The following is a 12,626-nucleotide window of genomic DNA, read 5'->3' as shown; positions in this document are numbered from 1 at the left end:
TGGGGAACACATATACAGTTGGTCATTGTCTGTTTCTCAAGTGCCGCCATGCAAGAACTTGTAGATTATGGAAGAGGTTTAATTGGTCATTGCACTATGAGAAAAAAAAAATGTAGGCTTTTTGGTCTCAGAGTGGCGGCCATAGCTAGTCGACCGACCAAACCGCCCTTACTTCTAGGTGGGGTGTGCAAGCATGACAACTCTGTCTTTCTTTAGCCGATTTAGACATTTGCTCTTTCTTTCTCTCTTTTTGGAATCCATGTTTATTAAACTTCTAAAGGCTTAATTGTGTTTTTACCATCCAAAGTTTGGGGTGATTCCCACTTTACCACCCAAAACTTTATTTGTCCCACTTTACCACCCAAAGTTTACATTGATTCTCACTTTACCACCCAGAACTTTATCTGTCCCACTTTACCACCCAAAGTTTACATTGATTCCCACTTTATCACCCAAAGTTTACATTGATTCCCACTTTACCACCCAAAGTTTATATTGATTCCTACTTTACCCCCTGAATCTAGAGTGACAGAATAGACGGAAAAAGATTAACTGGGACACGAAAAATAGTTTTTGGTGGTAAAGTGGGAATCAATGTAAACTTTGGGTAGTAAAGTGGGACAAATAAATTTCTGGGTGGTAAAGTGAGAATCAATGTAAACTTTGGGTGGTAAAGTAGGACAAATAAAGTTTTGGGTGGTAAAGTAGAAATCAATGTAAACTTTGGGTGGTAAAAACACAATTAAGCCAACTTCTAAATTTCTAATTGGCTTTTATACAAATTTGAAAATGTCCTCTTGGGAAATTTTCTGACATAAATTATTAAAGAAAGAAATATATTGTAATCTTTATACACATTTCAATTTATCTAATACGTGTTTAAAATTGTTTTTAAACCAAATTTTTGGATAGATTTTAACAATATAACATATCAAATCATCTATTTGAACTCTTGATTATTAAATATTAGCGTAAGTCAACAAGCTAGCAATTAGTGTCATTAAATTTAGTTGACTATTGCAGTATAATTAGGGTGTAGTTAGGGTAGTTATCACACAATCCATGTAATTTTTACAATTCTCTATAATCTTTATAATCATGTAATTAATTTTTTCTGTAATTTTGCTATAAACTCCTGTACAAATACCTCCGTTTGTGATTGAATGAAGATATGAGAAAACTATTCTAAACCTAGAGTCTGTTCTTTGACACTAAATACTTATTTAATTATGTGATTCAGTTTGAGAAACTATCTGACCAAAAAATATTATTTCTTCCACTTCAACATCCAATATAAGTATACGTTTCAAATTTTAAGGATTTTATAAAGTTTCGAGTGTTTAAAGCATTTTAGAGAGTTGAAGTTAAGTATAAACTGATGACCGAAAAAAAAAAAAAAAAGTTAAGTATAGACTGTATAACTAGTGAAATAGTGGGATTTGGATGTACTGTCTAGCTAGCTAGCTGCATTATTGATGATCGAATATTGTTTCGTGTAAGTTATTCATTTGTGTTTGGTTTTAGTCCTTGTAGAACCAATTAAAGTCCATTAGAAACAATGTGGCCAAAAAAAAAAAGTCCATTAGAAACAAACAAAGATGTACATGTACAAATACTTTAAAAGTGACAGATGCATCAAAATGTTTTGAGAATTATACTTGTTGGCTTCAACTTTATTAAGACATAAGCATGTTAGTTTAGGAAGAATCTAGACATGATCAAATGGGTTTAATGCATCACAAGCATACGGAATTCAATCAATCAAAAGGAACAAAGGTATACATTCTTGAGCCTGAAATTTTATTTTTAGTGTATATTAAAATAAATGAAATGTACTAAGTATTTTATTAAATGAACCTTAACATGTGCCAGGATTCTATGCAACAGTCTGATCTTAACTCTACGTAGTTCCTACTTCAAAGCATTTAGTATTAAAGATGGTTAGGCTGTTAATAATGAAACATTAATTAATAGGTGCCACAATATATGAGTGATTTGTGTCATTGTGTGGTATACATATCATGTAAAAAATTGAACTTATTTATTAGGTAGCAAGAAACAATAATAATTTGTGTAAATTGTACATTGCATTTAATGGATTGGTACTTACATTTAGTGTTTATTCCGTAACCTTCATCGATCCCATATCATAGTAAGTATGTATATAACATATAGTTAGTTTTGTTACCTTTACAACACATCAATTGCTATCAGGCTATTTTTAAAGAATAAGGATTCAATATTTTCAATTTTTCATGGCAAAGAACAGAGACTAGAATTTTTGAAGAAATAAAATGTTTAAATCATATATATTCATAGCCGGCCAAACATGTTTGACTAGTTGTTTTGGACTTCTAAGTTGGAACCAAGTCAACCAACTACTCAATTTTTAAAATTAAAAGAAAAAACGACGGCAGTCTTAATTGGCAGTTATCAGAGATGAGCTAATTTTCTAAATATCTAATTTCCAATAATTCTCCAAAGATCGAATTAAAGATTGGCGTCAAGAAACAACAAAGTTCAGAAAGACCATTCTAATGTCTACATCCTCCAACACTTTAGGTGGGTCTAATTAAGTTCTCTTTCTCAGCTTTCAACTTCATCTTCAAATTCTTCACAGTCACATAATCACATTCAAATGGAAAAGAGAAACTCCACATATTTCAATATCTTCTTTTTCTTTTTTCCCAAAAAAAAAAAAAAAAGAGTAAAAATTGTTCCATTTTGCCACCTTATTATCAGTAGGGTCCATGGTGATGGTACAATATTTGACACGTCATCCCAGTACTCAAAGATTCCTGGACACGTGTCACCATTGACTAGTCACTTGGCAAGTCACCATAACCATTTATGAGTAGTAAGTGGTGAGGACTACATATATAGAAGTCTGCATATCTGTAGTCTCTGAGATGACATTGAGCACAATGAGTAGGTTATGGGCAACAAGGCCTGCAGCTTTATATACGAGGACCTCTGTTCCCTTTAGAGGCTTTTCTTCTGGTAATTTATTAACAACCCCTTTCTCAATTCATCACTTCTACAGTTCTACTATCCATGCTTCAATTTTTTGTTCATGACTTCTACCTTGTTTTCTGCTAATTTGATTTTTTTTTTTTTTGAAACTTTCACTTTCTATTTTCTGCTATTCTTGTATATCATATCATCTTCTGTAATGGGTGGTTTATCTTTGTGTTTATCTTTCACTACACTCTGAATTTTGCTTTCTTTTTACAGTAAAGCATGCTTAATTAGAACTAGTCTTAATCTCTGCAATGCCTCATCAGATGGACATTGCTAAATTGAATGTTAATTGGTTATGAAATATGGATTAGATTAAAACAAATATCTCAGAATAATGTGCATGTAGCAGCTAACTGTTTAACCATAACTGCAAAAAATGCTATAAAATTAATGATTACAGAATTTTCTGCTTGCCCTTTTTTTAAAGAAAATTATTCTAAGGTTTATCTTCTTTCTGTGTCCAGTTGGGAAGGGTTTAAAGTATGCCAAGTCTCATGAGTGGGCCAAAGTTGATGGGAAGTTGGCCACAGTAGGAATAACAGACCATGCTCAGGAACATTTAGGTGATGTTATATTTGTTGAACTGCCTGAAGTTGGTGATGCTGTTACACAAGGCAGCAGTGTTGGTTCTGTTGAGAGTGTCAAAGCCTCCACTGACATAAACTCTCCTGTCTCGGGCAATATAATTGAAGTAAATGAAGAGCTTCTTAGCTCTCCAGGTTTGGTAATTAAGCCCATGCATCATGCTTTCATAGTTCACTTCAAATATGTGATCATTGTTTTCATATTCTCAACTGTTAATTGTTGATTTGGCAGAATCATATTTGAATCTGCGATTCTAATTTACAGTCTAACAACATAGTATGTCAGATATTTGACTAAGAGAACATTAATGGTTAATGAATCCTTACAAAAAGAAATATTCCTTATTTTGTGACTGTTTGTGATGGTAATGCAGGTAAATGGAAGCCCATATGAAAATGGATGGATGACTAAGGTAGAGATGAGCAGTAAGGATGAGCTCAATAACCTCATGGACTCTGATGAGTACTCCAAGTATGTGGAGACCAAACTGCCAAACATTAGGAAAAGAAACACTTAGCTAGGGAAGGTTGTGGTCAAAAGATGCTGGGTATATACAAAGTGGGGGCGGTGGGGCCCTGAGCCTGAGGCCTCATGGTCTCATAGAGTGTTCCTTCCAACAGCAGATGGAAATTGCAACTTTAATTTTCTTCTAGCAACAGTTTTCATGCTTTTTTCCTTTCTTTTTCTTCTCTACATGATTCATCAAATTTGTAATTTTCAGAGATGTATAGGCTCTTTGACTATTTCCATGGATGGTTTATGTGTTCAAAAACAGTAGGGTACTGCTTATCTTTAGAAGTAAAAGTTCCCCATATTGAGAATACAAGTAAAAGTAAGCTTGCTTAAACAGTTAAAAAACAAAAGGATATCCACAGTGGCAGTGATACACCTTATCCAGAAATCCACACTCAAAAGACCACTAGATATTCTTCAGATTTAAAAACAGAAAACAGAGAGGAAAATCAAGAGAAACATGGATGGGATACAGCAACTAGCCCTTCCTGTTCTGGGTATTGTAGCTGCTGCAGCTGTTACCTTCTATGCTGTCAGCTTTGCTGAGCTAAGCGAGGTGGGTGTACCCTTTTACCCTCTCCTCTCTCTCTCTCTCTCTCTCTCTCTCTCTCTCAACATTGTTACTTTCTGATATCTCTTTGAATCTGCAGAAATCTTTTAGAGACTTGGACGAGAGAGAAAACGAAGATGGAGGGTACAAGCCATCTCCGAGCTCTAGGAAAAGGCGGGCCAGAAGAAAAGCTGAAAAAGAATCAAAAAGTTGAAGCCTTGAAGGGCACTACGCCATTGTAGCTTCTTGCTTCCTTTACAGAGTCTACTCTTCTTTTTCTTTTTCCTTTTTTTGGCCTCAACAGAGTCTTCTCTGTCTGCCCAGTAATAATATGTTTCTAAAATATATGATTATTCAATGAGATTTCATTGCCAACACGTCCTTCCATGTTCACAAAAAATTCCTTTGAAGAAATTTGATTGAGATTTGGACAAGTCATTATTCAAGAAGATAAATCATTACACCTCAAATCTTTTAAACCTCAAACTTTAGAAAGATAAATAAAATAAGAGAAAAAAATCTCACACCAGCATAATGGTTCTTTATTTAGATAATATCATCATTCATCTCACTAGACACAACAGACTAACAGAGAATGGATTTGGCTTTACATGAAGTCTACATAATTTTCACCATCATCATCATCTACTGCATTTACAACTACTTCTGCTGAGACTTGAGTTCCTTCACCCTCTGTTCAGTAGCCTTCAAAGCTTTCCCATAAATGCTTATTAACTGCAAATGAAAATTCAGGTTCTAGTTAGCATGTTCGTCATGCTTCAAAAACTTGGATGTGATTGGACAAGTATTTCATATAAAAATGAGACATAGTTGTCTAGCCTACCTCATCAATCTCGTCAGGAGTCATAATAAATGGTGGAGACATCATTATGTTATCCCCAGAAACACGTACTAGCATTCCATACTTCTCACATTGGGCTCCAAAATATGCACCTACCCCTGTGATGCATATCATCAAGAAGTAATATCAATAATAAATGATATATAAATAAGAATTCCCATTGAAACCATGTTGTTTGTGTATGCAGTGTTTGTGTGCATATAAATACGAATTCCCATTGAAACCATGTGCACTCATGCACTTGCACACTTGGATTTTGTCACCGAGAGGCATCACACCAGATCTCCTTGATAGGTTCAGAAGAATCAGAACTGATTGACTGGAGTAAGAACATATGTTTGTGTGGCTCAATTATACCCAAAAATTTCCCAAAAGAACCAATGCATTCATAGTAGAATGTAGATGAACTGTATTTCATTTTCCTTTGAATAGAAAGATGGAACTTACCCCATTCAGGAGGGAATGGATCATTAGGTGACTTATTGTCTGTAAATTCTGTACCAAGGATCAACCCAGTTCCCCTTATCTGCATAACAACATTAGCAGTACCATGTTAATATCCTAATGATAATAATTTCTCTTCCTGACCTATATAGTTTGGAAAATATAAAAAGATGACATACCTCCCCTATAATTGGACTATCAGAGAAGGCTTTTATACCATCTTGAAACCTTGGGGAAATGCTCTTTACATGTTCAACAATATTTCTTTCCCTACAAACAAGTAATGATTATTGGTTAGTAGTATAACATAATATAAGAACAACGGCTGAAGCAAATTGGACTCCTGTGGACCACTACGTTATAAGCAGATATGTGATTCTAAATTTCTAACACGAGTCATGCTACCAAGGGCAGGCCAGCCAAAGATAGGATCTATCACTCAAAATGCAACTTGGTCAGCTGAACTTGGTCCACTTTTTAATACATTTACTGAAAGAACAAACCCTTGAAGTATCAAAGTGAAATTGGATGAATCCAAAGTCATCTGCTTTAAATCTTATCTTTTGCTTTCAGATATTTTACATGGCTTACACAGTGATTTGGTGATTTACTCAGCATGAGATCGGTGCTGTTTCCTCCAGATTCTAAACCTAATTGGTTTGAATCCTCGGAAGTTGGAATCCAGATACTTAATTTTACTATAAAATGTTTTAGAATTGAGCAAAGAAGAACACACTTGTAGATCTTGAGTGCTTCAATTGCAACCGCACAGGATACAGGGTGTCCAGAATATGTAAACCCATGAGAAAAAGTACCTGACACGAAAGAAACCATGTCAACTCAATAATAGTAGCTCTGGATGGAATTTTATTACAGTTACCAGCATACCAAGCTTATTGCTTTGAGAGTGTATGACTTCTGAAACTTCTGGGCACACAAGAACAGCACCGATTGGCATATATGCAGAAGAAAGTGCCTGGGATATCCAGCACCACAGTGATGAGAAAAATGAATATTGCCAGAGAAAGCAGCTCTGTGTTCGTACATAACCTCACTTTACCTTTGCTAGAGATACAAGGTCTGGTTTAATGTTGTATTTGTCACACCCATACATTGTCCCAAGCCTTCCAAATGCACAGATTACCTTGAGAAGTAAAGGAATAAAACCTAAGCTTAAAAACCAACATATAAGGCTCACTCAGAACATCAGGATTTATTAAAGGAAAAGAATACCCATATACCTCATCCGCAATAAATAGAATATCATATTTCTTCACAACTGCTTGAATCTGCATCAAATTTACAGATATTGTGCATAACACAAAATAAGTGTCTCGTTGCTACCAAGCTAAAGAGGTCTGAGAATCTGAGCATGAAACATTGCAAGTATTACATGCTCTTCTTAGTCACTAAAAGCTCACCTTATCAAAATAAGTTGCAGGGGGAGGTATCACACCTCCTGCTCCCATGACAGGTTCAGCAATGAACGCAGCAATCTAAAAGTAACAAGCATACTGTGTCAGGAACAAAAAGTATCCTCTGCATTTGTAGAATGATTCTATACAAGTCTGAAATATGATATTTGAATAACTTACTGTCTCTGGTCCCTCTTTGAGGATAAGATTCTCCAAACTATTGGCTAATCTGGTTGAGAACTCCTCCTCCGTCTCACCTAGAATATCCATTAACAAGCTAAAGTTTAACAAAATCAGTCAAATATAAATCTCAAAGATTAGACCTGTGAAGGAAAAGACCTGGAAGGTGATAGCGCCAATAATGTGGGCAGTCAGTGTGCAATACAAATGGAACTGGAAGATCAAATTTTTGATGCAAAGCTGGGAGGCTGTGAAAAGAAATTTAGAGTTAATGGACTGAAGGATGATCTTTTCCTGGAGAATTTCACTAGAATATTTATCTTACCCAGAAAGGCTTGCTGTTATTAAGGTTGAACCATGGTACCTGTAAGAATGCAAAGGTGACATCAAAGGACTTCATATAATGACCAGAGCAAATTTAGGGAAAAAAAAAAAATTGGGTTGAGTAAGTTGAATATACGATTTTGCTCGAGCTATGAATTTCTTTTTATCTGGACGTCCAAGTGCATTATTATAATACCAAACCAGCTTCACCTGCAAAGCAAATATTTCAAGTAGATCTATAGGACTTTGACATAAAGTACTTAAACATGATAACTTCAAATCCAAACTGATTATTGATTCCTACAAAATTATCTTTGAACTCTAGACCAAACAGAGCAATTCAGCTTGTTAAATTCAGATGACTTGGGTCTTCAGGCAACTGAGGTTTCTTCAAAATTTGGGTATCCATAAACATTTCAATTTTTTAATTTCTGTCTGAAAATTAAATGGAATCTAATTAGACAAGTTTACCTAATTCTTCCATAGTTCCACTTCCATGCTAACAAGAAGAATGATGATGTCCTTCAATTTATTTATTTTATCTAATAGATTGTATTATATGATTAATACTATTCTCTCAACAAACATGATTGATACTCAATGTCGTTACTATCATGTAAAGGGAATTCATAACATCAGTTCAAGTTCACTTTTTCATCATGTATAAATTGGAAAGTGAAACCAAATCATTGTGCTCACACAAACTAATCAAACCTGAGTATCATTGGCTTCGGATCCACTATTAGTAAAGAAGGCTTTTGCCATTTTTCTAGCCGTAAAAGATTCTAGAAGTTCTTTTGCCAAGTCCTGCAAAATAAAATTGGTTACTGAATATCGCATGCAAGCATCTTAAGAAGGTATCCTTTCAACCATCTGACACTGAATAAATATGTAGCAGCAGTGGCATAGGAAGTAAAGATATGAAGCAAGATTCTCCTAAATAAAACAACAAAGTTCATTAAAATTTCTAACTTAGACTTGGAAACAATAATGACATGTAGGTAGCAGTAATAAATGTAGGGTTGCAGATTTACAAAATGAAAACTAGCAAGTTATGAAAAAATATGAATACCAAAGAAGGTTTAGTAGTACGATTCCAAAAGGAGTGGTAAAATGGCAACGTATTCAACTGTCGAGTTGCAGCAGCAACTAGTCTAGGTTCATTTCCACCTGCAAATTTTACAATAAAAAATTTGAATTCAATCACACACAAAGCTGGAGTTTATACAGGGTAACAAAGGAGGTCAAAGGTGACCGGTGCAAATTAGTCCTATTCATGAGCAGGGTGTGGAAGAAAGCTGGAAATGGAAGGCTGAGATAGGGGAAGGGTGTTCTTAGATACTTCCAATAATAAATATTCACACTTTTGTAGTAAACTTAAAGTCTCCAGGGTGTGAAACTTTCTTACCTTTTCTTTTTTCATTGATTAAAATAAAAGAAGAGGAATATCATAGGTTAACATATTTGGTTATGACACTTATTTTCTCTCTACTATATATTTGAGATGATAATATTCAAACATATGATGAAAAATGTGGTTAGATAGATATTCGATACTTCTTGTGAGGCAATTCTGGCTGTTTCAAGTGAATCCATAATATCAAATAAATAAAAAATGTCTCAACAAGTAAGAGTAAGAAGAAAACAATACATTAAAGCTGAGGAAAGAAATAACAATGGGAAACAAATTTTTACACCTAGTGCTGTGCACCATAGGCCAGCAAGAGCATCAAGATACTTCTTCCCATTGCTGTCATAAACATAGCTACCCTGAAACCAAATATTAACTAAGTTACACGACTTTGAAACAAATCAGCTTTAAAAAGAAAAAAGCACAGACATTAATTGTAAATCATAGTTAATTTTATTTTCACATAGACAATGTTAGGACACAAGTAAGAAGTTTACCTCAGACTTTTCTATAACCAAAGGACCACCATCACTTTGCCACCCAGCTGTGAAGGGTGCAAGCATATCATGCCCCTTCAACCTGAGTATATCAATACATGTCAACAAAAAGCATGTGTTATATAACTTATATTGGATTCTCGTGCATGTATAAGCTATAACACAACTACGCTAATACAGTGGACTTGCAACAAGGACACATAAATATACACTGATCATATACAAAATAAGTGTGCACAAAGATGGAGGTCAAATTGTAGATTATCAACATAGAAATGCCACCTACCCTAGACCATTCACATCAGTTGTTGATTCTTCTTTCTGCAAAGGTGCCCCTGTACTATAGTATCTGGCCACAAAGGGAACCCGAAAGAGATGCTCCTGTGGACTTTTAGAAGCAGCAACATATTTTGTACATGAACCAAGCTGTAAACAGAAAAGAAAAATATATTATCAGAGATGAGAAAGCCTAGATTATCACAGGTAATGGACACCCAATTTATTTTTTAAGAGAAGAAAGGTGTTTCTGTTCAGCCCATGATTATTAAATTGCTCCAATAAGTTGCTAATATAAATGTATAAATATATATAATATTCATAAAATTTGTCACCCTGAATGGCCATTGATTTACAAACAAAACTATTTTTCAAACTAAATAAGTGTTTGGAGGTAACAAATAAAATGGGAAGGTCCTCCCTCAGCATTGATGCAGAAACAGCGTTTAGAAAGTTTTTTACTTTGACTATAGAGAAGGAACACTTTGTGAGAAAAAAATCAAATCAGCTAGTACAACTAGTTCTACTAGGCATTGTATTGTTTTCCTGGTTTTCGAATAATTAAAACTGAAAATTTGATCGTTTCCTTTACAACATTTACTTAGCAACCAAAAGGCATAACCAGTGACAAATTTAACTGTAAGAAAGCCACCTAAAAGACAAGGACACTTCGTTCCAAACTTCCACGGTACAAAACGTTGTGTATCAGGAAAAATTAAAAAGAGTTGGAGATACTGAATGAAAGTCCTTGCTTTTCCCAACATTTTCTCACCAACCAAACAGAAGGTCAAAATTTTAAATGCAATAAGTGAAGTGGAAAGTCATAATTGTTGATCCAAAGGAGCCTGCATTTTTGCTCTGTCTTTTTCTCTATCTTTCACTAGTCACTACCTTTTTTAAAAAAAAATAATCAAAGAAAGAAAGATAAGTACTCTAAATTATTTAAACAATACACGTTGATCCACACACCGAGTAAGAAATACAAAGTTTCAAGGATTCAGATAAGACATGAAAAGTCGTATTTTTTGAAAAAAGTCAATGTGGGTAATTGAATTCTTATCTTCTCCAACATTTTCTCAGAAACGAAGTAGCCTCTAAACAGAGAAAGTATCAACAAAGTGATCAAAGCGTAAAGATTGAAAATTCAACAGAATTCTCAAAATGATGAACTTGATGAAATGATCCAAAAACTGCACAAAGCATTCATAATCTCAAAACCTCTTTTAAACTTCGTTTTCAGAACAAATATCGAGAAAACCAATCAGAAAACACATAGAGAAAGAGAAACCAAATGGGTGACTGAGATTTGATACCTGGGTTCTGAGATTGGATCCAAGAAGGTGTTTGATACCCATGTTTTACTTTTCTCTATCTTGTAGTGGAACACAGACTGAGACTGAGACTGAGTGATAGAACCTCAACTGGCTTGGTTTCTTATTGTGGAGTTATTGAATTAACTTGTTGAATGCGATAATATATTGTACATGACTGGCCAATGAGTCCAAATACGTTTCATTTTACCAAATTGTCCGTTTCAATTGTTTTTGCTCTCCAGATCACCAATTGCTTTTGCTGATGCACACTCTCATCAGCTCTGGTGCTTAAACACTTACACGTTTGATTTTATCCAAGTTTAAATATTGTGTTTATTTTGTACATGAAAAGTAAAAGTAGAAGTAGAATCTTCGATTAACTTTTATCAAACTCCGGAAGTGTGGGATTCCCTCACGTCTCTACCACCAAAAGAAGAGTAAAAGTCTAAAAGATGAAAAGAAAAAGAGTCATTTATTTACTATTAAACTTGACTCAAAATAAATGTGCCCAAAAAAAAAAATGGTTACACGCTCAAAATAAAACTTAAAACTTTTAATAATAATTTTTATTAAATAGTTATGCTGTCAAACTGTGATATGTATCACGTAATTTACATTTTCAATCTCTTATAAACTATATAAAAGCATAACACTATCATATTATTCAATTGAGAATTTATTATTTATATTACACATCTTTTTCTTTTTTTGAAAAATATTACACGTCAGTTAAATAGTCGATCTAACTAATGATCCAAATTTTATTTTGTCTAAGATGAGAATATTTTTGTGCACTTTATATATATTTTTTGCTTTAAACCAGAGTTGAACTTCCACACCAATTATTGGGATATGCATTCAATTATTCAACATATCATATTACTGAAAAATAATTAAAACAAAACTTTAAAAGCCATAGAGGATAGATTTAGAAAAAAATATATAAAATACATTAAAAAAAGAGATGGAGTGTAAATGAAAAAAAGAAGAATGCTTTAAAAATTTGATATCTTGAAGCTGCAGAAAGTCTGAGACAACATGCTTGACACGCTTACTCTTATTCTTATCCATCGTCTTGTACAATATTATAAGTTTATAACCAAATGAACCAACATGTCTCAGATTCGTCTACCTAATTATTGAGAATTTTCTGGATAACCAAACTATATATTTCTTATTTCTCATATTTTATTTATTTGTTTGTTTTGTCACTAGCAATACTAATGTCTTTAATA

General features: G+C 33.9%; 3 protein-coding genes across 3 annotated transcripts; 2 read left to right on the top strand and 1 right to left on the bottom strand.

Moving 5' to 3' along the window:
- Window positions 1-2,870: 2,870 nt before the first annotated feature.
- On the top strand, window positions 2,871-4,132 carry LOC147287879 (glycine cleavage system H protein 2, mitochondrial-like). Its single transcript, XM_086239393.1, has 3 exons — window positions 2,871-3,000; window positions 3,486-3,745; window positions 3,980-4,132. Exons 1-3 carry the CDS (start codon window positions 2,910-2,912, stop codon window positions 4,121-4,123), a joined length of 495 nt encoding a protein of 164 aa, XP_086095519.1. The 5' UTR covers window positions 2,871-2,909; the 3' UTR covers window positions 4,124-4,132.
- Window positions 4,133-4,579: 447 nt separating this feature from the next.
- On the top strand, window positions 4,580-5,039 carry LOC147287878 (uncharacterized). The gene is made up of 2 exons (XM_086239394.1): window positions 4,580-4,675; window positions 4,770-5,039. The coding sequence occupies exons 1-2, from the start codon at window positions 4,580-4,582 to the stop codon at window positions 4,881-4,883; spliced, it is 210 nt and encodes a 69-aa protein (XP_086095520.1). The 3' UTR covers window positions 4,884-5,039.
- Window positions 5,040-5,183: 144 nt separating this feature from the next.
- On the bottom strand, window positions 5,184-11,630 carry POP2 (Pyridoxal phosphate (PLP)-dependent transferases superfamily protein). The gene is made up of 19 exons (XM_086239392.1): window positions 11,392-11,630; window positions 10,089-10,228; window positions 9,803-9,884; window positions 9,592-9,664; window positions 8,967-9,064; window positions 8,609-8,701; window positions 8,031-8,104; window positions 7,896-7,934; window positions 7,730-7,818; window positions 7,571-7,647; window positions 7,397-7,471; window positions 7,217-7,264; window positions 7,036-7,119; window positions 6,864-6,951; window positions 6,712-6,790; window positions 6,155-6,245; window positions 5,979-6,057; window positions 5,514-5,629; window positions 5,184-5,404 (listed from the first exon to the last, which is right to left on the bottom strand). Exons 1-19 carry the CDS (start codon window positions 11,431-11,433, stop codon window positions 5,330-5,332), a joined length of 1,542 nt encoding a protein of 513 aa, XP_086095518.1. The 5' UTR covers window positions 11,434-11,630; the 3' UTR covers window positions 5,184-5,329.
- Window positions 11,631-12,626: the final 996 nt, after the last annotated feature.

The sequence above is a fragment of the Dryas octopetala genome, chromosome 4 (assembly GCF_963921425.1).
Source record: "Dryas octopetala chromosome 4, drDryOcto1.1, whole genome shotgun sequence".
NCBI classification, from domain to species: Eukaryota; Viridiplantae; Streptophyta; class Magnoliopsida; order Rosales; family Rosaceae; genus Dryas; species Dryas octopetala.
Note: the sequence above shows the minus strand (reverse complement) of the source record. Positions and strands in the feature narration are given on the sequence as shown.